This window comes from Mobula birostris, chromosome 12, assembly GCF_030028105.1.
Source record: "Mobula birostris isolate sMobBir1 chromosome 12, sMobBir1.hap1, whole genome shotgun sequence".
Classification (NCBI taxonomy): Eukaryota; Metazoa; Chordata; class Chondrichthyes; order Myliobatiformes; family Myliobatidae; genus Mobula; species Mobula birostris.
Window position 1 is genome coordinate 47036856 of NC_092381.1, and position 27857 is coordinate 47064712.

Below are 27857 nucleotides of genomic sequence, written 5' to 3' on the forward strand. Positions count from 1 at the left end.
ATTAGTTACCTGTTTTCGCTACAGAAGGTGTTTTCACTGTTACGAAAAAAAGCAGCACGCGAGAAAAAGGCAGCGTGCGATAAAAGGTAGCCCATGAAAAAAAAAAGCAGTGCGTGCCCCAAGCAGCCGCTCTCCCCCGGATTCAGAATAGCATTCTAGCTGGCATTGCTTAAACACGTGCTCGTGAGCAGCTGTTAGCAAGATGAGTTCTAAGGTATCGGAAAAGCCTGAAAGAGCTCGTAACGGTGTTAAACTTTGCGTAAAACTAGACATAATTAAGCGTTTCGATCGTGGTGAACAAATTAAGGACAAAGTGAGTTTGGCTTGTGGAAGTTGACAAAGATGATGTTGAAGAGGTTTTGGCATCTCATGACCAAGAACTGATAGATGAAGAACTGATGCTATTGGAAGAGGAAAGGATAACAATAAAAACTGAATGCAGTAGCGAACAGACCGAAAGTGAAGTCGTCCTGGAACTGAATGTGAAGCAACTGCATGAGATTTTCGCTGCAATGATAAAGTACGACTTTAATTTTGAAAGGGTACATCGGTTTAGGGCATATTTGCAAGATGGTTTGAGTGCTTACAAAGAACTGTATGATAGAAAAATGCGCGAGGCTAAGCAGTCAAGCAAGCCTTCCACATCAGCCACAGCAGACGACGAACCTCGTCCTTCGACATCAAGGCAGGCAGTCATAGGAGAAGATGACCTACCTGCCTGCCTTGATGGAAACAGACGACACTCCAGTGTCCCACCACCCCAACCCCCGGACTGCGGACAGATACAGATCTGCAGAGAATGCAGCAGTAGCCGGGACAAACCCAGCACATCTTTAAGAAAAAAAGCCGAAATAAACAAGCAATTAATTAGGTGCCCTCTGGCATGTAAATGTCGGCCCAGATCAGAGGCGATTGCCAATTATGTCGCCTCTGATCTGGGCCGACATTTACATGCCGGCGGTACCTAATTAACTAGCTTGTTTGTTTCGGCTTTTCTCTTAAAGATGTGCTGGGTGCATCCCCGCTGCCGCTGGACCCCTGCATATATCAGTTCGTTGCTGGAGGGTGGGGGCCACTGCACCACCCCATCCTCCGACAACTCAGCCTAACACACCATCAGTGCACTCGATGTCTTCCCAATTTCCGTTAGTGATACTACACAGTACAGACATTATTTCTACTTTATATATGCTGTGTATTTTTACCTGTTATTTGGTATGATTTGGCAGCTTCATAGCTTAAAGGTTACTGGAGAGAGTGTTTCTGCCGAGAGCGCTTGCGTGAGATTTTCGCTACAGAGAACAGTGCGGCAATGATTGTGGAAAAGTATTTCTACTTTATATAGGCTGTGTATTTATCATATCATTCCTGCTTTTACTGTATGTTACTGTTATTTTAGGTTTTATGTGTTATTTGGCATGATTTGGTAGGTTATTTTTGGGTCTGTGAACGCTCACAAATTTTTCCCCATATAAATTAATGACAATTGCTTCTTCACTTTATGACATTCCGGCTTACGAACTGTCTCTTAGGAACGCTCTACCTTCGGATGGCGGGGGAAACCTGTATTGATACATCTGACTTTAGCTGCTTCCTCTCAAACTGCTGGGTGAATTCTATCATATTACAATCACTACTTGCTTAGTGTTCCTTTACCTTAAGCTTCCTAATCAAATTTGGTTCATTACACAAAACCCATTCCAGAACTGCTTTCCCCCTAGCTGCTCTGAAAAGCCAGCTTGTAGTCAATCTACAAATTCCCACTCTTTGGAATTCCTCAACCTGATTTTCCCAATCTACACACCTGCAAATTGAAATCCTTGCATGGCATTGCCCTTTTCACATGCCTTTTCTATCCCCCATTGTAATCTGTGTCCCATATCCTGGCTACTATTTGAAGGCTCCCATCAAGGTCTTTTTACCCTTGCAGTTTCTAAACTCTACCTTCAAGGATTCTACATCTTCCAATCCTATGTTGCTCCTTTTGAAGGATTTCATTTCATTTTTTAACCAACAGAGCACTCATCCCTCGGCCTACCTGTGATTCCTTTCTATATAAGGTGTATCCTTGGATATTAAGCTCGCAACTATGATCTTCTTTCAACCATGGCTCAGTGATGCTCATAAAGTTGTACTTGCCAATCTCTAATTGTGCTACAATATTTTATATTCTGCGTGCATCGAAATATAACATCTTCATTCTTGCATTCATTCCCCTTCTTGATTTTGCCCCCGTGTTACACTTCCACTGACTGTAATTTTGTCCTATAATCTGCCTGTCCTTCCTTGCAGTCTCACTAACTACACACTGCATCTACTTTTATACCAACTAGCCCATTCTTAGCCCTATCATTCTATTTCCTACCCCTCCCCCTGACGACAAAACCATCCCAGACAGATCAAGCAAACTTGCCTACAAGGATATTGGTCTCCCCTGGGTTCTGCTGTAACCTGCCCTTTTTGTACAGATTATAACTTCCCCAGAAAAGATCTGAATGATTCAGAAATCGAAAACCCTGCCTCCTAAACGATTCCTCAGCCACATATTCATCTGCCAAACCTTTAAAAGATTAATATTGTTAATCTTTGAACAGGTTTTCTAAAATGTTTCATTTATTTCAATCTGTTTTCTCTTTTATAGTTTTATTGTTGTATTTATCTATTATAGTTTTATTAATAATACTCAATACACATAAATAAGCAACAGAACCCATCCTTCTTCCTTAAAAAAGTTCATAATTATTGCTACTAATTCATTAATTAATGATAAGCTCTTCTCAAAATTGCCATAGTACGCAAGAGAATTTTCTTTTTCAGACAATCGACAATATGGGCACATGCTCTCAAAAAGGTTAACCCACCCCTGTAATATCATGGCAGAGAGGAGTGTAGGATCGGTCAGTAAGTGACAATACTCACAGAAAGGCTTTGACAACTGGTACTGCTGCAAGCCCAAGACTCACGAGTTGTCAAAATTGTTAATATCACTGAATGTGTGTGAATGCCTGACATATGAAAAATGAGCTAGGACCTGTCATACAGAAATGTACTGCACAGGAAGAGGTCCTTTGGCCCATCAGGTCTGCACCAACTAGTGAAGCAAAAAACTGTTAAAGTTAATGTCAGAAACCCTCAAGCGCACGCGCACACACGTCTAAAAACCACTCAAACACATTTACATGACAGCTGATTTCTCACATATTTTTAATGTAAACTAGGAATGTCTGAAAGTTCATCTTGTCCCATTGGTATCAGGTGAAAGATGCTCTCTTCGGTTGAAGCGCATGCTGGCAGAGTACATCACATCTCTGGTGAGAAATACTGACAAGTTCTGATATATGCTCATGGCCACTTTATTAGATACCACCTGTACCTAATAAAGTGGCACTGAGTATATCTTTATGGTCTTCTGCTGCTGTAGTCTATCCACTTCAAGACTTGATGTGTTGTGCATTCAGTGTTGCTCTCCTGCACATCACTGTTACAAAAGGTGCTTACTTAAGTTACTGTCACATTCCTGTCAGCTTGAACAAGCCTGGCCTTTCTCCTTTGATCCCTCTCACTAACAAGTTATTTTTGTCCACAAAACATCTACTCATTGGATTTTTTTTTTCCTTTTCACACCATCCTCTGTAAACTCTAGATACTGTTGTGCATGAAAATCCCAGGATATCAGCAGTTTCTGAGATACTCAAACCACCCCATCTGGCACCAACAATCATTCCATGATCAAAGTCACTTAGATCACATTTCTTCCCCATTCTGATGTTTGTTCAAAATAACAATCGGATCTCTTGACCACGTCTGCATGCTTTTACGTACTGGGTTGCTGCTACATGATTTGCTGATTAGATATTTGCATTAACAAGCAAGTGTACAGCTGTACCTAATAAAGTGACCACTAAGTGTAAGTGCTGGCACTTGTGCAAGAGATCAGCTCCAATGCAAATAAGCCAATAACAGTTCTCATTAGCATAAAAGTAAAACATGTTTGAATATATAAATGATGTGATAAATCAACAGATGTGTTAACTGATAAGGAAAGTAAATCTATTAAATTACTCTTTAATTACAGTTATATTACCATTCATACTTCGGCTTCAGATGTCAACAGATTGAAAAGGCAATAGAATAACCCAATCTTAGTACGTGCAGGTATCAGCTTATAGATGTAATTAAAACAAGAGTGGTGAGATCAACATCAACAGCCTGATTCATGATGTTAGTCATTGCACTGGGAAGGATAATTCAGGCAAATACATCCGAAAATAGTATTTCATCGATCTTAAAACAGGTTTAACTTTTACAAAACAAGTTATCTTAAGACAGGGGTCCTACTTATTTACTCAAAATGCATACCAAGAATGTTCCTCTATAACTCAATAAGATGCATACTTGGCACTGATCACATGAAAAATCATACTTTTACATTAAAAGTGCAATGTGCATTTATATAACATTTGTCACAAACAGGCATGTTTGTAGATGCTTTACAAGCAAGCTAACATATTCTCCAGTTGTGTAAAATATTTGTATCAGCCACAACACAAATTCACATGAATATATAAAATCAACAAAATCATCTACTAGTTTGGTCACATGCACAATTTGAATGTGAGAAGTAATTCTTGTCATAAGATTCACATGATTTTTACACAAGGCTAGTTAAATGATGAGACCCATGGTGGCTTAGTGGAAGCACTAAATAGTATGTCTGCTCCTATTCCCAGTTAACTTTTATTTTTCAAAAACCAAATGAGGTTCAGTGAATAAAAATCCACTATTTACAATTCATATCAACTCAAACTTGAATAATGGCAGAGCTACAAGTTGATAAACTACAACAGACAAGTTGAAACTTATATATATTCTTACATATCAGACACTTACAGCGAGAGCTGCATGAAAAAGTTTATGAACCCTTTGCAATTACCTGGTTTTCTGCATTAATTACTCATAAAATGTGGTCTGATCTTCATCTAAGTCATAATACAAGACAAACACAATTGGCCTAAACTAATAACAAACAAACAATTGTACTTTTCATGTCTTTACTGAACACATTGTTCAATCATTCACAGTCCAGGCTGGAAAAAGAATGTGAACCCTTGTATTTAATAACTCGCAGAACCCTCTTCAGCAGCAATAACCTCCACCAAACGTTTCCTGTAACTGCTGATCAGACTTGCCCAACAGCAAAGAGGAATTAGGGAACATTCCTCCATATAGAACTGTTTCAGTTCATCAGTATTTCTGGGATATCTTGCATGAACAGCTCTCTTCAGGTCATGCCACAGCATCTCAATTCAGGTAGGGTCTGGACTCTGACTTAGCCAATCCAAAACACAAATTTTCTTCCTTTTAAACCATTGTGCTGTAATTTACTCTTGTGTTTCATATTGGTGTCTTGTTGCATCATCCAATTTCTATTAAGCTTCAGATGACGGACTGCTACCCTGACATTCTCTTGTAAAATGTCTTGAAACAAATTTGAAATCAATTGTTCCCAAAACCATGATGCTCTTCACTATGCTTCACAGTTAATATGAGGTTTTGGTAGTGTCATTTTCCCTCCAAACGTAGTGATGTGCATTTCTGCAAAAAAGTTCAACTTTTGTCTCATCTATCCACAGAACATTGCCCCAGAAGCATTGTGGAACACCCTGATAGTCTTTTGCAAACTGGAGATGTGCAGCAATGTTTTTTTTTTGGAGAGCAGTGATCTCCTCAGTGGTATCATTCCATTAACACCATTCTTGTTCAGTGTTTTTCTTATAGTGGACACATGAACAGAGCCTTCAACACATTCTAGAGATTTCTGCAGATCTTTTGCTGTTACCCTTCGGTTCATTTTCACCTCCTTCAGCATTGCATGTTGTGCTCTTGGTGTGATCTTTGCAGGATGCCCACTTAGGGAGAGTTGCAACAGTGCTGAATGTCCTCCATTTGCAGACAATTTCTCTTACTGTGGACTGATGAAAACTCAGGTCCATAGAAATGCTTTTGTAGCCTTTTCCAGCTTCATGCATCTCCACAATCCTTCTTCTAAGGTCCTCTGAAAGTTGTTTTGATCGAAGCATGGTGCACATAATCAGACCTTACTTGAGAAGGGCAGGCCCTGTCAGTAACCTGACTTTATGTGTCCTTTTCATAGTGCAGCACACCTCTCCAAGCCACACCTCCAATCTCATCTCATTGATTGGAACATGTGACTCCAAATAGCTTCTGTAGAAGGCATTACCTCAGGGGTTCTCACACACAGAGAGGGTGCTTCCAGGATGCTGCATCGGCAAGTTTGCGGCGCTGGAAACTCATGGCAGGAAGAGTTTTCTTCCTTCAACCGTCTGCGTGAGATGATGGGACTTGCGAGAAACTGAGATTTTTTTTTTTTTTTTTACCATGCCCATGGTCTGTTCTTCTATCAAATTATGGTATTGTTCGCACTGTTGTAACTATATGTTATAATTATGTGGTTTTTGCCAGTTTTTTTTAGTCTTGGTTTGTCTTATGTTTCTGTGATATTATTCTGGAGGAACAAATTGTATCATTTCTTAATGTATGCATTACTAAATGACAACAAAAGAGGACTGCGTGTCCTCATAATCTAATCTAATTTCATCTAATCTTTTTCGAACCTAGGCTGATTGTTTAAATGGTGTACTTAGTACTGACGAGAAGTACTAAGGTTTGTGTGTTATTAGTTTAGGCAGATTGCATTTATCTATTATTGTGACTTAGATGTATATCAGACCACCTTATCCGAGTATTTAATGCAGAAAATCAGGTAATTGCAAAGGGTTCACAAACTTTTTCTTGCAACTGTATGTCCTTACAGTTGACATTACATTCGAATAACTCCACTTTGGCTTATGAGCATATATGACCCAGCATGGCCTTCTTCAACAAAGGAACTACATAAATTAGATTTCCTCTGATCTTCTGGCTCCTCACCTGCAGCTAATTAAGATGCAAAAATATCAGTCAAGCCTTAGCTATCTCATTCAGGGCTGAATATATATCAATCATTTGGAGAAGATGGTGGCGCAACGTAGTGCACAGCGGCCACTCCAGTGATGAATATCTGCTATCTGTCAAGTAGGGTGCCATTCACAATCCTGATTTGATGCAGACAGATGTGAGAGCATGGAGGAACATCTGGTGAAACTTCTGAAATGCCTTCTTCGCCGCCGCTGCTACTGTGTGATCCAGAATCTCCAGAGAAGGCCGCGAATCCTCGGCTTTGCTTGTTGCTCGGCGGCCGGGGCAGGGTTGAAGCGCTCGGTGGAGATGGTGCTCAATGTCGGAGGGCTGGTCAGAGTCTCGAAGTTTTCGGACTGACTCGGAGTCGGCTGTGGTCGGGTACTTCCAAAGGTGCTGCATCAGCAAGTTTGCGGCGCTGGAGGTTCATGGCAGGGAGAATTTCTCCCTTCTACCATCTGCGTGAATGATGGGCTATCAGGACTTTTGAGACTTTTTTTTTTTAACCGTGTCCATGGTCTGCTCTTTATCAAATTACGGTATAGCTTTGCACTGTTGTAACTATATGTTATAATTATGTGGATTTTGTCAGTTTTAGTCTTGGTCTGTCCTGTGTTTTTGTGATATCATACTGGAGGAACACTGTATCATTTTTTAATGCATGCATTTCTAAATGACAATAAACGAGGACTGAGTGTCCTCATAATCTAATCTAACCCTTTTGTGCCTTGTGATATTAAACACCTCCTTATACTAATTTGCTGCCGATTATCCACATGCCCTTCCCTGAATTCACTATTTTCCACATGGTTCTCCTTAGTGATTAGAGTGGTTTAATATTGTCACATGTACCAACATACAGATAATTTCATTACAATGTTGCATTGAAGAAATAAAGGGAAAGTAATAATAGAGCCCGAACCGAAGTGCTGCAGAGAAGGGGCAGTGCATGCAGACAGACGATATGGTGCAAAGCCATAATGAGGTAGATTGTGAGGTCAAGGGTTCATCACATCTTACAAGAAAACCAATCAATAGTCTTGTAACAGTGGAATCGAAGTGTCCTCTGGCGTGGTAGTACATGTTTTCGGGCTTCTATATTTTTGCCCGATGTCTGGGATGGATGAGATCTTTGATTATGTTGGCTGCTTTAATGAGGCAGTGAGAAATGTAGACAGTAGATACAGATGGGAAGTACTCATGTAGGGCCTCAATCACATTGTCCATTTAACATTCTCCTTTGGTCTCCCCAACTATCCTCTTCTTCTTGATATCGTATAGAACGCTTTGGAAATCTCCCTACTTTTACAGGCCAAGGATATTTCATGGTCCTTTTTTGCCTTCCAAATTTCTTTTTCAATCTTTCCTACACATTGCAATTTCTCAAGGATCTTACTCAATTGCTATCACCTACATTTGCCATTTACTACCTTTTGGTTTCACCCTGACCAAACTTTTAATGTCCCTTTGTCATTTAAGGATCCCTAATATTGCCATCTTTTCCTTACACCTTCTCTGAACATATTGAACCTGAACTTTCACTGACTCTCTTTAAATGATGTACAGTGGAGAGCATTCTGATTGGTTACAATGGATTGTAAGAGGATTGTAGATCAGCCAATTCCGTTATGGACATAAGCTTCCCATGACTGAGGACGTCTTTAAAAAGCAGTTTCTCAAGAAGGTGGCATCCATCATTAAGGACCTAGGACATGCCCTCTTCATTATTACCATCAGGGAGGAGGCAGAGGAGCCTGAAGACCCACACTCAACATTTCAGGAATAGCTTCTCCCTGCCCCCCCCCCCCCACCACTATCAGATTTCTGAATGGTCCATGAATACTATCTTGCTATTCCTTTTTCTGTATTATTTATTTTTATTGTAACTTATCAACTATATCCCTTTCAATAACTATCTTGAAACTTTAAGAATTATAGTTACTGTTCCCAAAGTGCTCCCTGCCAGCACTTCTATCACCTGCACAACTTCATTTCTTAAGACAAGATCAAGCATTGCCTCTCTCTAGTAGGACTACCTAAACATCATCTTTTGAAAATTTTCTTGGATGTACTAAACAAATTCTACCCCATGCAGGGCCCTTGCATCAAGACAATCCCAGTTAACACTTGGAAAATTAAAATTAAAATCCCCCTTACTGCTCCTACACCTTCTTGTGATGTATGCACACATCTGTTCGTTGAATTTCCATTGATAACTGGGGGGCCAATAGCAAAGTGATTGCTTCTCAGTTTTCTTCAAGTTCTACCCACATGGCTGTTGGATGATCCCACTAACATATAATCTAAATACCATTTTACATTCTCCCTGAATAGATCAGTAATTCTCCCTCCCTCTTGCATTCCTTCTACCACATCAGGGTCGGCAGTCAGCTTGGACCAGTCCTTTGTTTCCTGTATCAACAGATCCTAATCCTTGAGGTTGTTCAGGATATGATTCAAAGGAACTAGGCATGCAGCAAGAGCCAGATGGAGAATTCAGCCAATTATACAGAATACAATTCCCCCCTCACAAAAATTGGCATTGAGTTGGGGGGGGGGGGGAGGAGAAGAAACTGGTCATTAGGTGAGAAGTGCAAATAGCATTAACAAACATGGTGTAGAGGTGGCCAATACCTCATCCCAAACATTTTTCTTCCCACTGCAATATGAAAAAAGACTGCAAGCACAGAAACATAATGTAGAAACCTCCAGAGAAAGTGAAGTGGAGGACATGTATTGAACAAGATCCATATCCTGAAGGCTATTTTTGTAAGTGCCTGGATCAATGTAAGCATGGACCCTATGCTTAGATAGATAGATATACTTTATTGATCCCGAAGGAAATTGGGTTTTGTTACAGCCGCACCAACCTAGAATAGAACATAAATATAGCAATACAAAAACCACAAACAATCAAACAACAATATGCAAACTATGCCAAATGGAAATAAGTCCAGGACCAGCCTATTGGCTCAGGGTGTCTGACCCTGAACCCGACCCTGAACACCTTGGTGTTTGAAACAGCAAGTGTCACAATATACTCTCTGACCCTGAAGGACTGATCTAGCCTTGTTGCTGTGAAACATACATTGTGGTACAGCCTGACAAATTGTTCAATGCTTTTACTGTCAGTCATTTATTGTAATGTCTTATGAGCAAAACTTTAGAAAAGCATCAAAATCTTATTTAGCTGGTTGTGAAAGGACCATATCTGTCAAATTCTTCATGTACAGAGATACAATGCCACAACACTTTACATTCAAGTCCCATATGGTGAAGATGAGACCATCTTCCATTTCCCAAGATGATCTGGAGAGGGATGCATGGGTTTTTGCCAGGGTACATCCTGACAGTTGTGCATCACGGACCATGCTCTCTTCTCGGTGCTGCCATAAGGAAGAATGTACAGGAGCTTCAGGCTCCTCATCACCAGGTTCAGGCACAGTTATTATTTTCAGCCATCAGGCTCTTGAACCAGTGGGGATAATTCACTCAACTTCATTTGCCCCATCAATGAACTGTTCCCATAAGCTATGGACTCACTTTCTCAATATTTATTGCTTATGTATTAATTATTATTTCTTTTTTTCTTTTGTACTTGCACATTGGTTGTTTGTCCTGTTGGGTGCGATCTTTCATTAATTCTATTATGGTTTTTGAAATTAATAAGTATGCACGCAAGAAAACAAATCTCAGGTTGCATATAGTAAAATATATGTACTTTAATAATAAACTTACTTTGAACTTTAAAGGCAGTTCTGAAGAGCACAGATTGTAGCAACTATTATAGAAGTCAATATGGCACAAGCTGGACTTGGTCAGTCCTAAACCTGCTGGTCTTCCAAAACAAGGAGCCATCTCTGAATGAATGTTGCAAACTGGCTGATTTCAAGGTCTAGGACATATGCTCAGATATACACTGAAGGATCTATGTGGAAAGCTTACAACTTAAAGACCTCCTTCCATTGCATAAATTGAGGAACTGGAAAGCCACACAAAAATCCTATACGTGACACTATATGTGAAAGAAAAATTGACATGCTTGCTTTATAACCCAAATTTTGTAAGCAAATGGATTAGTGAGGGATATTCCATTTGCTCTATCCTTTCCTAATTTTGTATTTATTACAATAATGCAGTAGATGCCAACATTTGTTCTAACATCATTGCAACTTTAGAAAATTAGTTCACACATTATAACAGACATCCTAGATCAAAAAGCTTATAATTATGACCAATTCCAGAACAATCAATTAGATTTAAGACCATAAAAGATATTTCACAATTGAAAGTTATTCTCCCAAATTCTGGAATTATGATTAGAGTCCTCTTGCCAAAGCAATAATCACTGCATGATGAAGTTAATCATTGATCACACTTCCTCAAATAAAAATCCTGCTGGTTATACTATACACAAAAGCGTTTATTTATGTACTAAACATCACAGTAGAGGTACTGAAATTGTTTTATAGTGCAGTCCCTTCATTATGGATTAACTACTGGCCAGAACAATATTGTGGCCTTGCAAAGTAAAATTAAAGATCACTCCTACACACTTCAGATTGATCCTCGGTTAAATTTAGGATCTGAAACACCACACCCCTGACAGTGCAGCACTCACCAAAACTACTCTGGAGTGTCTAACTGAATCTTTTTTCTTGTCTCAAGTATTTGGCATGGAACTTGAATCATAATCTTTTGGCTCAAAAGTGAATGGTACCAACAGAACATCTGATACTGTATCTAATCTGGAGTGTGAATGGGGAAGCAAAACTCAGCTGAACCACAAAAAGCAGTCACAAACTATTTTTTTTTAAACGAACTACTTCTGTTTCTAACAACCCACATAGAAATTAGCTAGTAAAACACCAAATACTTTCAGAGTTACTCTTTGGAACTGATTTGAGGATCAGTTTCAAAGGTGAGGAGCACAGAACAGTCATGCAAAATAGCAATCTGTGCAAAATTTTAAAATACTGTTATCTAAATCTAGCCTTTGACTTGTTTTACAGTTTTGTTAATCCCATGAAACATTGTCAATTTGTTTATTTTATTTAAATCTGCATTAAAATTAAATGTTTATTAAATTAATATTCTTATTTTAAGGATTTAAGGGACTCTAGGATAGCTTAAAAGGCAAAGAAAAAGAATCCAGTTATTTGTTTGCCTTTATCACCATGCTAACCATTCTGCCAGAATCAAACACTTGGCCTTTATAAAATTTAGCCATTTACTATTCTGATCAAAATTAACAGTATGAAAATTAGGCATGTTCTAAACCAAAGGGAAAAAATTAGTTACTGTGCTGATGGAGAAGCTAAAAAGTTATTCCAAAATGCTCAATAATGCCCATGGTCCTATACGGTATCCAATAATTCAAGCTAGATAGATTTTATGGGATTATGGTCAAGTTTAGCAGTAATACCCAACCAATACTTACTGGCAAGATCTGCACATCAACAATAGATGCTCAAAGAAGATATCAGAAAATAAACCACATCTTTAAACCATAACCAAGAACAAGTGAACAAGATTAGAAGCAAATGGAGGAAAATATAAATAATTATCAATAGGATTTACATATATGTATGTTAGAGAATGATACAAGTGAAGATGACAAGTTTTACTGAATTATGTCTTCAAAAATGTTACCCAAATGCATAGTTCCAAGAGGAAAAAAATCTAAACAAAGTCTAACATTACCTACCTGTCTTGAAAGCATTTATTTCTGCCATTGCTTTTTGGAGTGAATTAAATATAATTTTGAGGATTAACTCTGGCCCTTTTTGTTTTAAAAAAAGAGATCGTGAAATCCTAAAATCTACAGATTTGCAAAGGTTGCACTCAGAATCAGTGTCATAAATACGAAAAACGTCGACTTTTTCCAATATAGAGGAAGGGAGGGGCAAATCGAGAGAAACCATTCCCTTTTGATATTAAAATACAGTGACCAAAGTCCTAATTAAATATGAGGCACAGAAAATGATTTAAAATATCCAGCGATTTCAATATTCACGTCAGTATTTCTACATCATTAATTTGTCAAATACGTAAGTAAAAACAATACACGATCCAGCATGAACACCACAATAACCACAACCCAAACAAAACTAGAGCTGTTTTAAAGTTCCAAAATAATATTTAAAACACTTAAAATGACCACGGACACTAGATCGAAAACAGAAAGCAACGTGGCCTACTACCCAATTGAGGATGTTAATGCAACTTACACCGGTGAATCCTTTCACTGCCATATTTTCATCTGCTTCAATCCAAAGTTAACGAAGATTTGTTCATTTTCATAGAAAACATATGCAAAATAAATAATTTTATTTCCTCTGATTAAACAGAGAGCTCTGATCGCGAACGGTTTTGAACGCCGGGCTTCTTAGAGGCTCCGCAAAACAGTACTTCCTCTATTGCTAATCTCTGAATTTCAGAACCTGCTCGCAGCAGCGACCCGATTGGCTTAAGCACCTGTTTATAACAGGGTTATGCACTGATTGGTCTAGGATCACCACCATTAGGCTATGTCATTATTTGTTTACATTTGAGGAAGGAGAACATTTTTTTAAAAAAATTCTTGCGACCAAACACACTACGTGTAAAATTGCCAATTTTATTGCAACAAATAAAAGGACAAATTTATTTTTAAAAAAGCTTTCGAAATTCCTTGGCACACTTGCAGAGTTTGGATGTATTTTATCTGGATTTTGCAATGCATTTTGCATTATCTCATACCTTATAATTTTCAATTGTTACCGTGGTCCTTGTAGAATCAAGTACACAGTAAAGATTTAGGAGTCGAAATGCAACTTTAACGCCGGAGTTCTCTTTGAAAATCATTTAACCTTTTTGTTCAAATACCCAGTGTTGATAACTGCAATTAAGTCGTTGTTAGATATCACTAATTCTGAATACAACTACGCATTAAAATGCAAAACAATTAAGTTATGCAGTCACACGTAACTGCAGTGACTCAAGGGAGCAGGATAGCAAATAGTAATAGAATCGTCACGGTATATTTAGCTAACATTTAGCACATCCAGTCAGTATAAATTTATTAGGACATGCCTGGAGAAATAGAATAATGCTGTCTCCAGCAGGTCAAAAAGCATTTACTGAAGTTAAGCAAATATTTCTATTTGGAACGCAAACAACAGGAATTCTGCAGATGCTGGAAATTCAAGCAACACACATCAAAGTTGCTGGTGAACGCAGCAGGCCAGGCAGCATCTCAAGGAAGAGGTACAGTCGACGTTTCAGGCCAAGACCCTGGTCAGGACTAACTGAAGGAAGAGTGAGTAAGAGATTTGAAAGTGGGAGGGGGAGGGGGAGATACAAAATGATAGGAGAAGACAGGAGGGGGAGGGATGGAGCCAAGAGCTGGACAGGTGATTGGCAAAAGGGGATATGAGAGGATCATGGGACAGGAGGTCCGGGGAGAAAGACAAGGTGGGGGGGAACCCAGAGGATGGGCAAGGGGTATAGTCAGAGGGAGAAAAGGGGGGGGGGGGAGAGAGAGGAGAGAGAGAGGAGAGAATATGAGAATGAATGAGTGTATATAAATAAATAACGGATGGGGTACGAAGGGGAGGTGGGGCATTAGCAGAAGTTAGAGAAGTCAGTGTTCATGCCATCAGGTTGGAGACTACCCAGACTGAATACAAGGTGTTGTTCCTCCAACCTGAGTGTGGCTTCATCTTTACAGTAGAGGAGGCCGTGGATAGACATGTCAGAATGGGAATGGGATGTGGAATTAAAATGTGTGGCCACTGGGAGATCCTGCTTTCTCTGGTGGACAGAGCGTAGGTGTTCAGCAAAGCGATCTCCCAGTCTGCGTCGGGTCTCGCCAATATACAGAAGGCCACATCAGGAGCACCGGACGCAGTGTATCACCCCAGCCGACTCACAGGTGAAGTGTCGCCTCACCTGGAAGAATTGTCTGGGGCCCTGATCGGTAGTAAGGGAGGAAATGTAAGGGCATGTGTAGCACTTGTTCCGCTTACAAGGATAAGTGCCAGGAGGGAGATCAGTGGGGAGGGATGGGGGGGACGAATGGACAAGGGAGTCGCGTAGGGAGCGATCCCTGCGGAAAGCAGAGGAGGGGGGAGGGAAAGATGTGCTTAGTGGTGGGATCCCGTTGGAGGTGGCGGAAGTTACGTTGAATAATATGTTGGACCCGGAGGCTGGTGGGGTGGTAGGTGAGGACCAGGGGAACCCTATTCCCAGTGGGGTGGCGGGAGGATGAGTGAGAGCAGATGTGCGTGAAATGGGGGAGATGCGTTTGAGAGCAGAGTTGATGGTGGAGGAAGGGAAGCCCCTTTCTTTAAAAAAGGAAGACATTTCCCTCATCCTGGAATGAAAAGCCTTATCCTGAGAGCAGATATGGCGAAGACGGAGGAATTGCGAGAAGGGGATGGCATTTTTGCAAGAGACAGGGTGAGAAGAGGAATAGTCCAGATAGCTGTGAGAGTCAGTAGGCTTATAGTAGACATCAGTGGATAAGCTGTCTCCAGAGACAGAGACAGAAAGATCTAGAAAGGGGAGGGAGGTGTCAGAAATGGACCAGGTAAACTTGAGGGCAGAGTGAAAGTTGGAGGCAAAGTTAATAAAGTCAACGAGCACAGCATGCGTGCAGGAAGCAGCGCCAATGCAGTCATCGATGCAGCGAAGGAAAAGAGGGGGACCAGCAACTTTAATGTGTGTTGCTTTCTATTTGGAAGATGCTTGGATATTAAATGCAACAGACCCTTTCATTCAGGCTGTTTGTGAATCTGCTTACAATGCTAGTCAAAGTTCAAAGTAAATTTATTATCAAAGTACGTCACCAAATACAACCCTAAGATTCTTTTTTTTGCGGGCATACTCGATAAACAGTTATTTGTGATTGCACAAGGAGTTATTGAGACCAAGGTCTAGGAGCTCATTGATTAGTTTTGAGGGGATGAATGCTGAGCTGTAGTTGATAATAAGCATCCTGATGCATGCATCTTTGCTGTCCAGATGTTCCAGGGCTGAGTGAAGAGCCAATGAGGTGACATCAGCTGTGGACCTGTTGTTCCAACAGGCAAATTGGAGCAGATCTAAGTCACTTCTAAGATAGGAATTGATATGTTTCAACACCAGCCTCTCAAAACACCTAATCCTTGTGGATGTAAGTGAGGCAGGTACAACTCTGGACAAGGGTTTTGCTTCCTAAATACTTTTGGGTGTGCCTTATGGATTTTGGACTGCTGATGAAAATCACCATGAAATTTTCCTAACACGCACCAGTTTTTAAAAAATCAACTATATTTGTTTTTTTTTCCAATTCATAATTCAAGTCAGAATAACTGATGCCAAGATTAAGGAAGTTATTTTTGTTAGTTCATAAATCAAACAGGTCATCAATCACAGGCAATTCAAAAAGATTCTAGTGGGACTGGAGAAAATTCCATGGAAGGCATTCAAGGATTTTGTTGCAAATTTTCTTGGCAACTACAGAGCAGCTGGTTGACAATATGCTTCAAACATACAAAACCATGAAGTACATGTCACTAAAGATTCATTTTCTGCATTCCCATTTAGACTTCTTCCCTGCAAACCTTGGCGCTGTCAGTGGCGAACATGGTGAAAGGTTTCACCAGAACATTGGAGTCAAAAAGAAATGGTATCAGGCCAACTGGAATCCATCAATACTAGCTGATTATTGTTGCACATTTAACCAAGAAGCCTCAGACACAGAGTACAAACAAAATTCATCAAACATTTTTAGCTAGTTGAACTATTGCAAACTGTCAGCACCATAATGCAACTAAATGTATTATATAAGTCAATTTCTTGATTCTCCAAAGTCCTATGTAATACAAGTAGTCTGAAATTACTAGATCAGCCTCAAGCAGTCTATCAAAAACAAAAAAAAATTCTGAGGAAGCAACAGTTTAAAAAATGTTAAGCAACACACATCAAAGTTGCTGGTGAACGCAGCAGGCCAGGCAGCATCTCTAGGAAGAGGTACAGTCGACGTTTCAGGCCGAGACCCTTCGTCAGGACTAACTGAAGCAACTTTGATGTGTGTTGCTTGAATTTCCAGCATCTGCAGAATTCCTGTTGTTTGTGTTTTTAAAAAATATGTTGTCCAGGGTAATTGAAGTCTGCTTGAAGCAGGTGAGTACCTCAGACTGCTGAAGGAAAATGTTAAGGGTCTCAGTGAACACTCCAGCCAGTTGAGTGCACAAGTCTCTTAGTACTTGATCAGGTACTCCACCTGGGCCGGGTGCTTTTCGTGGGTTCACCCACCTGAAGGCTGCTCCCACATCGTCTTCAGAGACCAAAATCACAGGACCATCAGGGGCTGTGGGCGTTTGTGATGGTTCCTCCATGTTTTGACGGTCAAAGCATAGAAGGCATTCAGCTCATCTGGAAGCGAAGCCCTGTTGTTATCTCTGTTGCTTGATTTAATTTTAAGGGGTGATAGTATTCAAGCCCTGCCACAACTGTCGAGCATCCTTCATCAATTCAAATTTCGTCCAAAATTGGACCTTGACCATGAGATGGCTTTCCAGAGATTGTACCTAGAACCTCTTGTAGCTTTCTTCGTCACCAAACTTAAATGCCTCTGATCTGATCTTCAGCAGACTACAGAACTCATGGTTCATCTCGGGCTTCCGGTTCAGGAAGGCTCTCAATGATCTTGTGTGAACACATTTGTCTAAAATCTTCTGTTTTAATAATAAATTAGCTGGGTGATATTAGGTCTGACCTTTCTCCCCCACAAGGTGAAAATTTTGTATGCAAACTGGAAGTTAACAAGACCTAATGAGTAGATGATACCATTGAAGAAATATTAATGTTCAGCAGTGGGGAATAGGGATCACAAATTCACATCATTTCCCACATCTGGGAAGAACAGGACATCCCAGGGAACCTTTGATTGTGACCATCTTTAGGAGATAAATTCCATTGTGATAACTACAGGAGCATCTCCACATTGTCTGCACCACTGTCCTGCTCCACTCTGCCTTGTCAATCGCTGAAGAACATTTTCCCCATCAGTGTGGATTCTGTCCATCGAAAGGCATAATGGACATGAACTTCAACTTCAGCAGATGTGCAGGAAATAGCATCAGTCACCCTATAGCTTTTTTTTAACCTCACAAAAGCCTTTTTGACTCCATCAATTGAAAGGGATCAAAGACCAATCTTCTCAAATGTAGCTGCTCTTAGAAATTATATGCAAACTTTAAGCCATAATCTCAAACATTTGATTCACACTAGGCCTAATCTCGATGTAGAATAGTATTAAGGAAGGCTGCATCATTGCCCTAACATTTTTCCCTATCTTTTGCTACACTGCTCTATCTATTCTTCAAAGAGCTATGTTGGGAGTGTAGATGATCTACAGGACAAATGTTTAGCCTATATCTCTTCCAGTCAAGAATCTGGATTGGTCTAATTTCAGTCTTTAAGTAGCAGTTGATAACACTCCAGTGTTTATTTACCAACTGATTCAAGTAAGCATAAGGGAATGGAGCTTGCAGTCAACATCCACAAAACAAAGATACTCCACCAATTTACCTACTACATTATTAATCCAACAAATAACGTAAAAATTAACAAATTCACCTTTTTCAATTCACTCGGAAGCAATTGTTAATGGTGAATTTACAACTTATGCATAGGAGTGTTTCCCAACTTATCCTAAAAAGACATCTCTATCCACGATGCTGTAAGGATTTCAATGAAGGTATTTTCCTCAGTTCCAAGAGCACACAAAATTGAACAGCCCTTGTACCTGCTCTGCCAAATAGATCATGGCTGAACTATAACCTCTGTGGCATTCTTCTACACTAAACCATTTCTCTATTCCCTGTACATCTAAAAATAAATTTCAGTTGTTATTGAAGCAATTTTGCTCATTTCAGTATTCAACAGAAAACTCTGTTTACATGGCAACCGTGAAATGTTTTGATTGTCATTGGCTAACTTATGTCCTTCAAGGAAGGAACTCGGCCAATCTGAACTGGTCTGGTCAATGTAATTCCTCTGGACATTAACCTTCCCTCTCTTCAGAGGGAAATTGGATAGGCAATAAATGCTTGTCAGTGATATTCACATGCTACGAATAAATATATATGGCATATAAAAATGATTGTTTTGAACAACATTGCTTTCATAAGAATGAATATAATACTTTAGTTAGAATAAGTGGTGAATTTCTTTCCATTCTTTCCTTCAGACTCCACCAATTCCATCACAGGCACAACCCTCCCTCCATCAAGGATTATCTTCAAGAGACAGTGCTTCAACATAGAGCCATCCATCATTGAAGGCTCTCATCACCTGGGAAAGGCCCTCTTCACATTACTATCATCAGCGAGGAGATCCACAATTAACATTTGTGGATGCTTCTTTCCTTCTGCCATCAGATTTCTGAATGGTCCATGAACACTACCTCATTGTGCCTACTTATCTGTTTTTGTAACTTATAATTTCTATGTTCTACGCTGTACTGTTGCTGCAAAACAAGTTTTATGTTTCTGATAACAACCCGATTCTGACAGTAATCAGTACTATTGATAAAGGACCTTGAGTAAGGACAATTTTCTTTTCACTCAGGAATTGATGTGATCTAGACTGAAGTCAAATGAAGACCAATACTATAAAACCTCCCAGGAGGGGGGAGAAGATAGCGGAGCGATGGCAGCACGCACAGCCACTTCAGTGATGAATATCTGTTATCTGTCAAGTAGGGGACCGTGCACAATCCTGATTTGATGGAGACAGGCGTGACAGCACAGCGGAACATCTGGAAAACTTCTGAAATGCTGCTTTGCTGCCACTGCTACTGTGTGGAAACCGGAACCTCTAGAGCTGAAGGCCCCGAAATCCTCGACTTTGCGTGTTTCAGCAGCCAGGCAGAGGTCGAAGGCGCTCGGCAGAGGATGGCGTTCAGGAGGTGGTAACGGAGAGGCTGCTCGGAAGCTCAGAGTTTTCGGACGGATGGACTCAGGGTCGGCTGGGATCAGCTGCTTCCAAGTTGACGGTGCCTGGAGGTTTATGGCAGGGAGTTTCTCCCTTTTGCCGCCTGCTATCAGGGATTAGGGAGTCGATCGACTCGGGACCTTGAAACTTTTTTTTTTACTGTGCCCATGGTCTGTTCTTTATCAAATTATGGTATTGCTTTGCACTGCTGTAACTATATGTTATAATTATGTGGTTCTGTCAGTGTTAGTCTTTGGTCTGTCCTGTTTTCTGTGATATCAGTCTGGAGAAACAATGTATCATTTCTTAATGCATGTATGCATTTCTAAATGACCACAGAGGACTGAGTGTTCTCATAATCTAATCTAAATCATATTAAATAAGAATTTAACAGGTATTTGATTACCTTTGAGGGGATAAATACAAAACAAGGTGTGGATCTGAGCATTAGTACTTTGTGAAAGAGCCATAATAGGCCTGATTTGCCCTAGAAAACACAGGAATGGAGAGCAGAGGAACATAAAGCAAATAGCCTGCTTGAGCCTTCTGTCACTCAATGACATCACAGCTAACCTCACTTCAAATACTGATTCTGGGGTTACCTCCCTTTAATTGGGGACATGGCTTCAAGATAGAGCAGAATTTAGGACAGAGATTAGGAAAAATATATTTATTGAGGTAGCCCAAGGCAGCAGTATGAGCTACATCAATATTTAAGGCACAGTTAAATAGATGTTTGCATAATGCATGAATTAAGGGTATGGGGAAAGACAAGAAGGTGGAGCTGAGTTCATGGCCAGTTCAACCATGATCTTATTGAATGGCATTTCAGGCTTAACTAGCCAGATAGCTTACTCCTGCTCCTAGTTCTAATACAGTTGGTTAAAAAACTTTCAACCTACTATAGAAGTGACACAATATTATCTTTTTCTGCAAGGCCATGCTCTTGTCTTTCGACCATACTTCCTAAATCAAAAATAATTCATGTTTATCGCTGTGGTTTGTCTTAATACATTGAAGGCTTCAGTCAAACCAACCTTTCACTGAACTGTTCCCACAACCAATGGACTGACTTTCAATGACTCTTCATCTCATGCTCTCAATATTTATTGTTTATCAATTTATTTTTTCTTCTGTATTTGTAAAGTTTGGTGTCTTTTGCACATTGGTTGGTTGTCCTTTTGGGTGTAGTCTTTCACTGATTCTATTAGGTTTTGTGGATTTACTGAGTATGCCTGCAAGGGAACTAATCTTGGGGTTATATATAGTAATATATACTACACATACTTTGATAATAAATTTACTTTGAATTTTAACCTTGAAAGTTACAGAAAACACAACCTTGGTTTGTGTAGAGTAAAACCTTGAAAGGATGATGTGCATGAAAGGTCTTTCATGTGCACTTGTAAGAACACCCCAGAATTCATGATAGAGCCAAGTTAGTGCATTCCCATCAACAGCTAAGCTGAGAAAATTACAAAGTAATGAACAGCAGGTTCTGCCTCATCTCTAAATCTTCCTACAATTAAACAGACTACAAATTTCACAAATGCAGTTCTGCATAAACTCTTTCAAAATCTTCAACAAATTCAACAGGAATCAATTAAGATGCTAATTAGAAAAAAGGTATGCTTGATTTCACACACTTTAATTTCACTCTGCTACAGTGACTCAAATTCAATTATAGTTTTTTTTGGGGTGGGGTCATTGAGCAATTTGTTCATTTTCAATGTGGGTTTCCTTAGGTGCTCCTGTTTCTTGCTAGGAAAGCTGCTGGTTAAATGTCTGGTGTATGTAGATGACAGGAGACTCACTAGAGGTTAATGGACATTGGAGAGGGGTCACAGGGAAACATGGAATTGATGCTTGGAGAGCTGGGAAAGTCAATGGTCCAAATTACCTCCTTCTAGGTCTCAAGGAAATATATAAACTGAGATACTGAAAGATACTGAAGTTTGGATTCTTTTTCAAGTAGGTGTTATAATAGACTCCACAACCTCTTGAGTTGTCCATTACAATAGTCCAATAGTATTTCCACACCCAAGACCTTGCCCCTGAAAACAGTGTTGGCTATTACCATCAAGTTGACAGTGACAGATGCATATAAACTAAGTTTGGATTTACCATGTAGACCAACAGACTAGGAGAAGATTCTGGACCATCTAATTATTTGGTGATGGAAATGCAGTTGATATTGCCTGAGTTATCGTATTCTTACATTGTAATCAAAGGTTCTTTTAGAAGTCAGGAAAAAGGCACAAAACTTAATGCTTCATGATTGTTTTATTAAGGGTTTATAGAACAAAGAAAACAGGGACAGAACAGACATTGATAGATGTCTACTAAGCAAAGAGGGAGATGAAAGAACTCAGAGAAGATGGCAACACACATAAAAGTTGCTGGTGAACGCAGCAGGCCAGGCAGCATCTCTAAGAATAGGTACAGTCGACGTTTCGGGCCGAGACCCTTCTTCAGGACTAACTGAAAGAAGAGCTAGTAAGAGATTTGAAAGTGGGAGGGGGAGGGGGAGATCTGAAATGATAGGAGAAGACAGGAGGGGGAGGGATGGAGCCAACAGCTGGACAGGTGATTGGCGAAACTGAACACCTACGCTCTGTCCGCCAGAGAAAGCAGGATCTCACAGTGCCCACACATTTTAATTCCACGTCCCATTCTCATTCTGATATGTCTATCCACGGCCTCCTCTACTGTAAAGATGAAGCCACATTCAGGTTGGAGAAACAACACCTTATATTCCGTCTGGGTAGCCTCCAACCTGATGGCATGAACATTGACTTCTCAAACTTCCACTAATGCCCCACCTCCCCCTCGTACCCCATCTGTTACTTATTTTTATACACATATTCTTTCTCTCACTCTCCTTTTTCTCCCTCTGTCTCTCTCACTATACCCCTTGCCCATCCTCTGGGCTTCCCCCCTCCCCCTTTTCTTTCTTTTTCCCTAGGCCTCCTGTCCCATGATCCTCTCATATCCCTTTTGCCAATCAACTGTCCAGCTCTTGGCTCCATCCCTCCCCCTCCTGTTTTATCCTATCATTTTGGATCTCCCCCTCCCCTCTCAAATCTCTTACTAGCTCTTCTTTCAGTTAGTCCTGACGACGGGTCTCGGCCCGAAACGTCGATTGTACCTCTTCCTAGAGATGCTGCCTGGCCTGTCCTGCGTTCACCAGCAACTTTTATGTGTGTTGCTTGAAATTCCAGCATCTGTAGATTTCCTCGTGTTTAAGAGAAGATGGTGCTGCTTTGTGATTTGCTATTTTATACCCACAGATAGGGAAAAATTCCATTCAAATTTATAGATAGAGTTAACCAATGAGAAAGTCATTATTCAAACAATGCACTAGAGAAGCCTACAGAGCTTTCCAAAATTGCACTTTGTTTAACCACTAGAGGCATATTAAACACATACACGTACTTGGATACGACAAGGAAGCAGAGCGAGCAGTTACTTGTATACAAGTAATTACATAAAACACTAGCCAATATTAAATTGTTAAACTGCAAAGAAAATATCAATTAAACAACAAGAATGAAACAATCAGCTCCAACAATACCCCCTTTGATTCTGAATCACACATTTAGAATCATTACATCTGAAAATTCAGCGGCAGAAAAACTTGTGGTATTGACATTAAGTATAAAATAGAGTGGATTCCAGTTAATTGGGCCACATAAGGACCAGTACACTTTGGCTCAATTAAACAGCTGCTGCAATTAGTTAAAGTTTAATGGAAATAGTTAAACAGGTATATTAAGTAAACCACAGGAGCAATTCAGCGTACACTGCCTCAAACAAAATCAGTGCAGACACCTCATGTAAATAATGGACTGTCTTCAAACAATACTATCAATAATTGCATGCTTCAAATATATATTTTCATTGTAACATTTAAGATGATTGTTCATACCTTCAGATTCTTTATAGTTCCCAATTTGAAGGAATGAAATAATTTTCATTTTCACTCTCAGCAATTTCTGGCATCTCCAAGTCTGAATGTTTGAATCTGCAGTGAGCAATCTGGTTCTGAATTGTCTTACTGCTTATTTCTTGGCAACTATCAGTGACAGAACATCACTGCTTTTTGATATAAGCATACTCAACTGACAGTATATAAAAATGGTGCGGTGTCTAACACTAGTTCGAAAGTGGTAACAGTCTTCTGTCTCAATTAAGCAGCAGAGTGTCCCAAATAAATGAAGGAAATCCGGCAACTTTCTTGATTAGTCTTTGTGCTTTAAGAGCTGGCCCAAATAAGCAGCTTCCCCGATAAAGTGATAGCCCAATTAACCGAGATTCACTGCAATCAAAAGCTACTTCAAGTACATACATACTACCATATACAACGCTGAGAATCATTTTCTTGCAGGCATTCACAGTAAATACAAGAAACACAACAGAATCAATGAAAGACTACCCCCAACAGAACAGAAACAACCAATGTGCAAAAGACAACAAACTGTGCAATACAAAAGAACAAAATAACAATAACAAACAAGCAATAAATATCGAGAACATGAGATGAAGAGTCCATAGGTTTTGGAAATAGTTCAATAAAGGGACAAATGAAGTTTAGTGGCTTTCCCTCATTTTATTACTAAAGTTATGTCATGACTTAAGTTATGAAATATCAGAAGGTATATATTTTCCCAAGGTATTCATAGGATTATGTCATGGTTAGGCAGATTTGTAGGCACACATGCGAGTTTGAAATATTTTGTTAATGATCGGGTCAAAGAAGTTACATCCATCATATAGATGTATTTTAGCTGCTTCTTTATGAATATTATCAGCCAAATTATTTATGTCAGGTATGCAAATACAACACTCCTTGCTTATCACTGCACATGTTTCCCTTTGAACTGCTAAGAGAAGATCTAATGCCATACAATTTTGAAGAACCATCTTATGCATAGTGACTATTTCTGTTACTTTTCCCAAGACTTCAGAGGAGTCATTGTGTACTCTTTCTAAAGCTGCAACAACATTTTAAATCTCTCCTATGCTCCTTGCAACACCATAAAATGTAAATAAAATCAATGTAAAACCATCTCTTTCTGAAGTATCTCATTTACTTCTAGACTAGGGAGGTAAAGTGTGTGTATACCTCATGTCAGGAAAAACATAGCCTGAATAACAAAATGCCAACCAGTTATGTGGAAGAGAGGTGCAGGGTCCATTTCCACACAAAGTACACATTGTTCCATGAACTTAGATCATTTATTATTACTTGACAGGAGTGCTGTTGAATTGTAATAATTTTCTGATCATCAATGAAAATTCCAGAGTCATTACTCTATTTAGGACAATATAGAGTGTAATTGCATAAATTATGCCCTACAGGAATGGTACCTTCTGAACTCAAGTAAAAGGTAGCTTTTATAGTAAACACATGAAAATATTTATATTGTCATGAATATTCAATGTGGATATATCCCAGGATAAGACATGAATAGGATTAGATATGATATTCTCCAAATCATGCTGATTATTTTTACATATTGTAAATGATCCAAGACTGTATGTGGGGGCATGACCATTGTATATTTGTGTCTTACTTGAGAATAATGAATCATAGGCATAATGTCAACATCACCATTGCTGGAACATTTAACAAACAGCGTGCATGTTTGTTCTAAATCTGCCGGAATGCTTAGCATTGGTGAAGTGTGCAAAATATATTGACATACCCAACAGCTAAAGTCGTTAACAACATCAGCAAATTCATGTGATACCTGCAAGTACATATTATGAGTCATCTCTACTGGCACATTATGAGTGGGGAAAATTAGCAAAAATACAACAACAAATCATATTAGAATAAATTTCATTATGTCTAGTAGTTGTTAACTTGCCTGTAGTCTTCTGGCTGGTTTGTAATTTGCTCACTGTAGCCCAGCAGTGTAGGCACTATGGCCTGGATATTATAAGCACAACAACCACAATGTCCTCAATGGGTGCCACTTTAGCTTTCTTGCAGTGGCTGGTGTGTATCCACTTACTTTTACCTTCTACCATCTGCACTGAGTTAGTAATTAACAGCACTTGATAAGGATGTTTCCATCCAGTTCCCAATGGTTCCTAAAGTGGTTTCTTAATCAGGACCCACTCATCAGGAATCAGGGTGTGTCCCTTCTGTTTGTTTCACTCCAAACAGCAGAAATCTGTTGAGAAGACTGGACAGTTTGGGTTAATTTCACAAAACAGTTAACTAAATTGTCTGCTATGAGTATATCAGCCGCTCTGAGATTGAGGGCTGCTGGCAGTGACACAGGACACCCTGTTACCACCTCGAGTGGACTCCGTTTAGTTTTCTTGTTTGGGGTTGCTCTGATGCTACATAAGACCATAGGAAGAGCCATAGGCCATGGTACACCTTCCTCATGATACTTAGTCAATCGCTGTTGTTGGTTTTATTCATTTGTTCCACTTGTCCTGATGACTGTGGGTGATGTGGACAGTGAGACTATTCAATGTTCATCAGTTGACATAATTCCTGACAAACAGCTCCAATGAAGTGTATTCCTTGGTCAGAGCTGACTTGACATGGCAATTCCTCACTTACGAATATAATCTTTGTTTAGAGTTTCTGCTATATGTGTGGTAGGGGCTTTTTCTTGCTAGAATAGCTTCCACCCATCTTGAAAACTTGTCCACTATTACCAGTACATCTCAGTATCCTCAACACTTTGGTAAAATGTAGTCCACTTGTAAGTGTAAAAATAGACCAGATAGGGCAAGAACCCTTAATTGTGGTAGTTTTTCCCCATTGCTCCAGGATTTATTTTTTGGCATGTCATGCATCTTTCAAGCATTGGTCAAAGCTGTGCCCTTAGCTTTGGATTCCAACATCGTTGGGAGAATCTGTCGGTCATCTTTTCCATTCTAATGGATCCTAAGGAGTGTATTTGCTGTGCCTGATAAGGAAGCAACTTAGCTGGGGCTACAACATCCCACCATTCTCCATCCAGAACCACTTTCCCTATCAGGAGCACTGATCTTGCAACTCTCAGATATCTGTATGTTCATCTGTGATACAGAATTCAAAATTGTTTCCTTAATTCCAGTTGTCAGATTCACTGTACACGTTCCTGGTTCTACTTTCACTCCTTCCTAAGCTGTCCTTTTTACAAGTTCATCTGCAAATGCATTTCTAGAGCTTTCCATTGTGGTCATTTTGGAGTGGTTTTTACATTTCAATACAGCAACTTCTGAGGGCAGCTGTATGACATCAGTAAGTTCTTATACTAGTTGGCCATTCTTGATTGGAGTTCCTACAGCCTTAAGAAATCCTCTGCCTCCATAAGTTTCCAAAATCATGAAAAACTCCAAAAGCATATTGAGAATCAGTTTATATTAACTGATCTTCCTTCTACCAACTTAACAGGCTTCAATCAAAGCTTTCCACTCTGCCTGTCAAACAGAGACACCAGGAGCCATGCTTCCTCATGGCAGCATTTCAGTTTCAGAAACTATCATTCGAATTCCTCTCTCAATCATTGAGGAGCCAGTGTACAAATCTTTGGCAGAGTAATAACCAACAGCAAACTGTTGTTGAGGTAAGACTGCCTTCACATGTTTCTCATTGACAGCTGAGGTAAATTAACTGTATCAAGAATTCCCCATGCAGAAGCAGTGCACAATATCACCTTTAAAGTTTGAAACATTTCCATTCGTTCGTCATTAAAACTACTAGGGTCATCTGAGCGCTTACTGGCCTTCATAGATTGTTGAGCAGTTGGGCATACAGATCAACTCATGCTCTGTTGCAGCTAAACAAACCCAGAAGTGATCGGAGTTGCTGAACTGTTGTAGGAGGTTTTGCTGACCTATAGGCTTTTGCAAGATTCTCAGTGATTTCCTGCCTTCCTTGGGAAATTTTCTGACCCAGGCAA

General features: G+C 39.7%; 1 protein-coding gene across 3 annotated transcripts in view; it reads right to left on the reverse strand.

Moving 5' to 3' along the window:
* Positions 1-27857, reverse strand: part of osbpl9 (oxysterol binding protein-like 9) — a 201180-nt gene that overhangs the window by 95244 nt on the left and 78079 nt on the right. The window contains exon 1 of one of the 3 annotated variants that reach the window (XM_072273760.1): positions 13209-13399. The exons of the other annotated variants lie outside the window; for them this stretch is intronic. Coding sequence (XP_072129861.1) covers positions 13209-13232 — 24 coding nt within the window. The 5' untranslated portion in view covers positions 13233-13399. Of the gene's footprint in view, positions 1-13208; positions 13400-27857 lie in introns of those variants that run through there. 3 annotated transcript variants of the gene reach the window in all.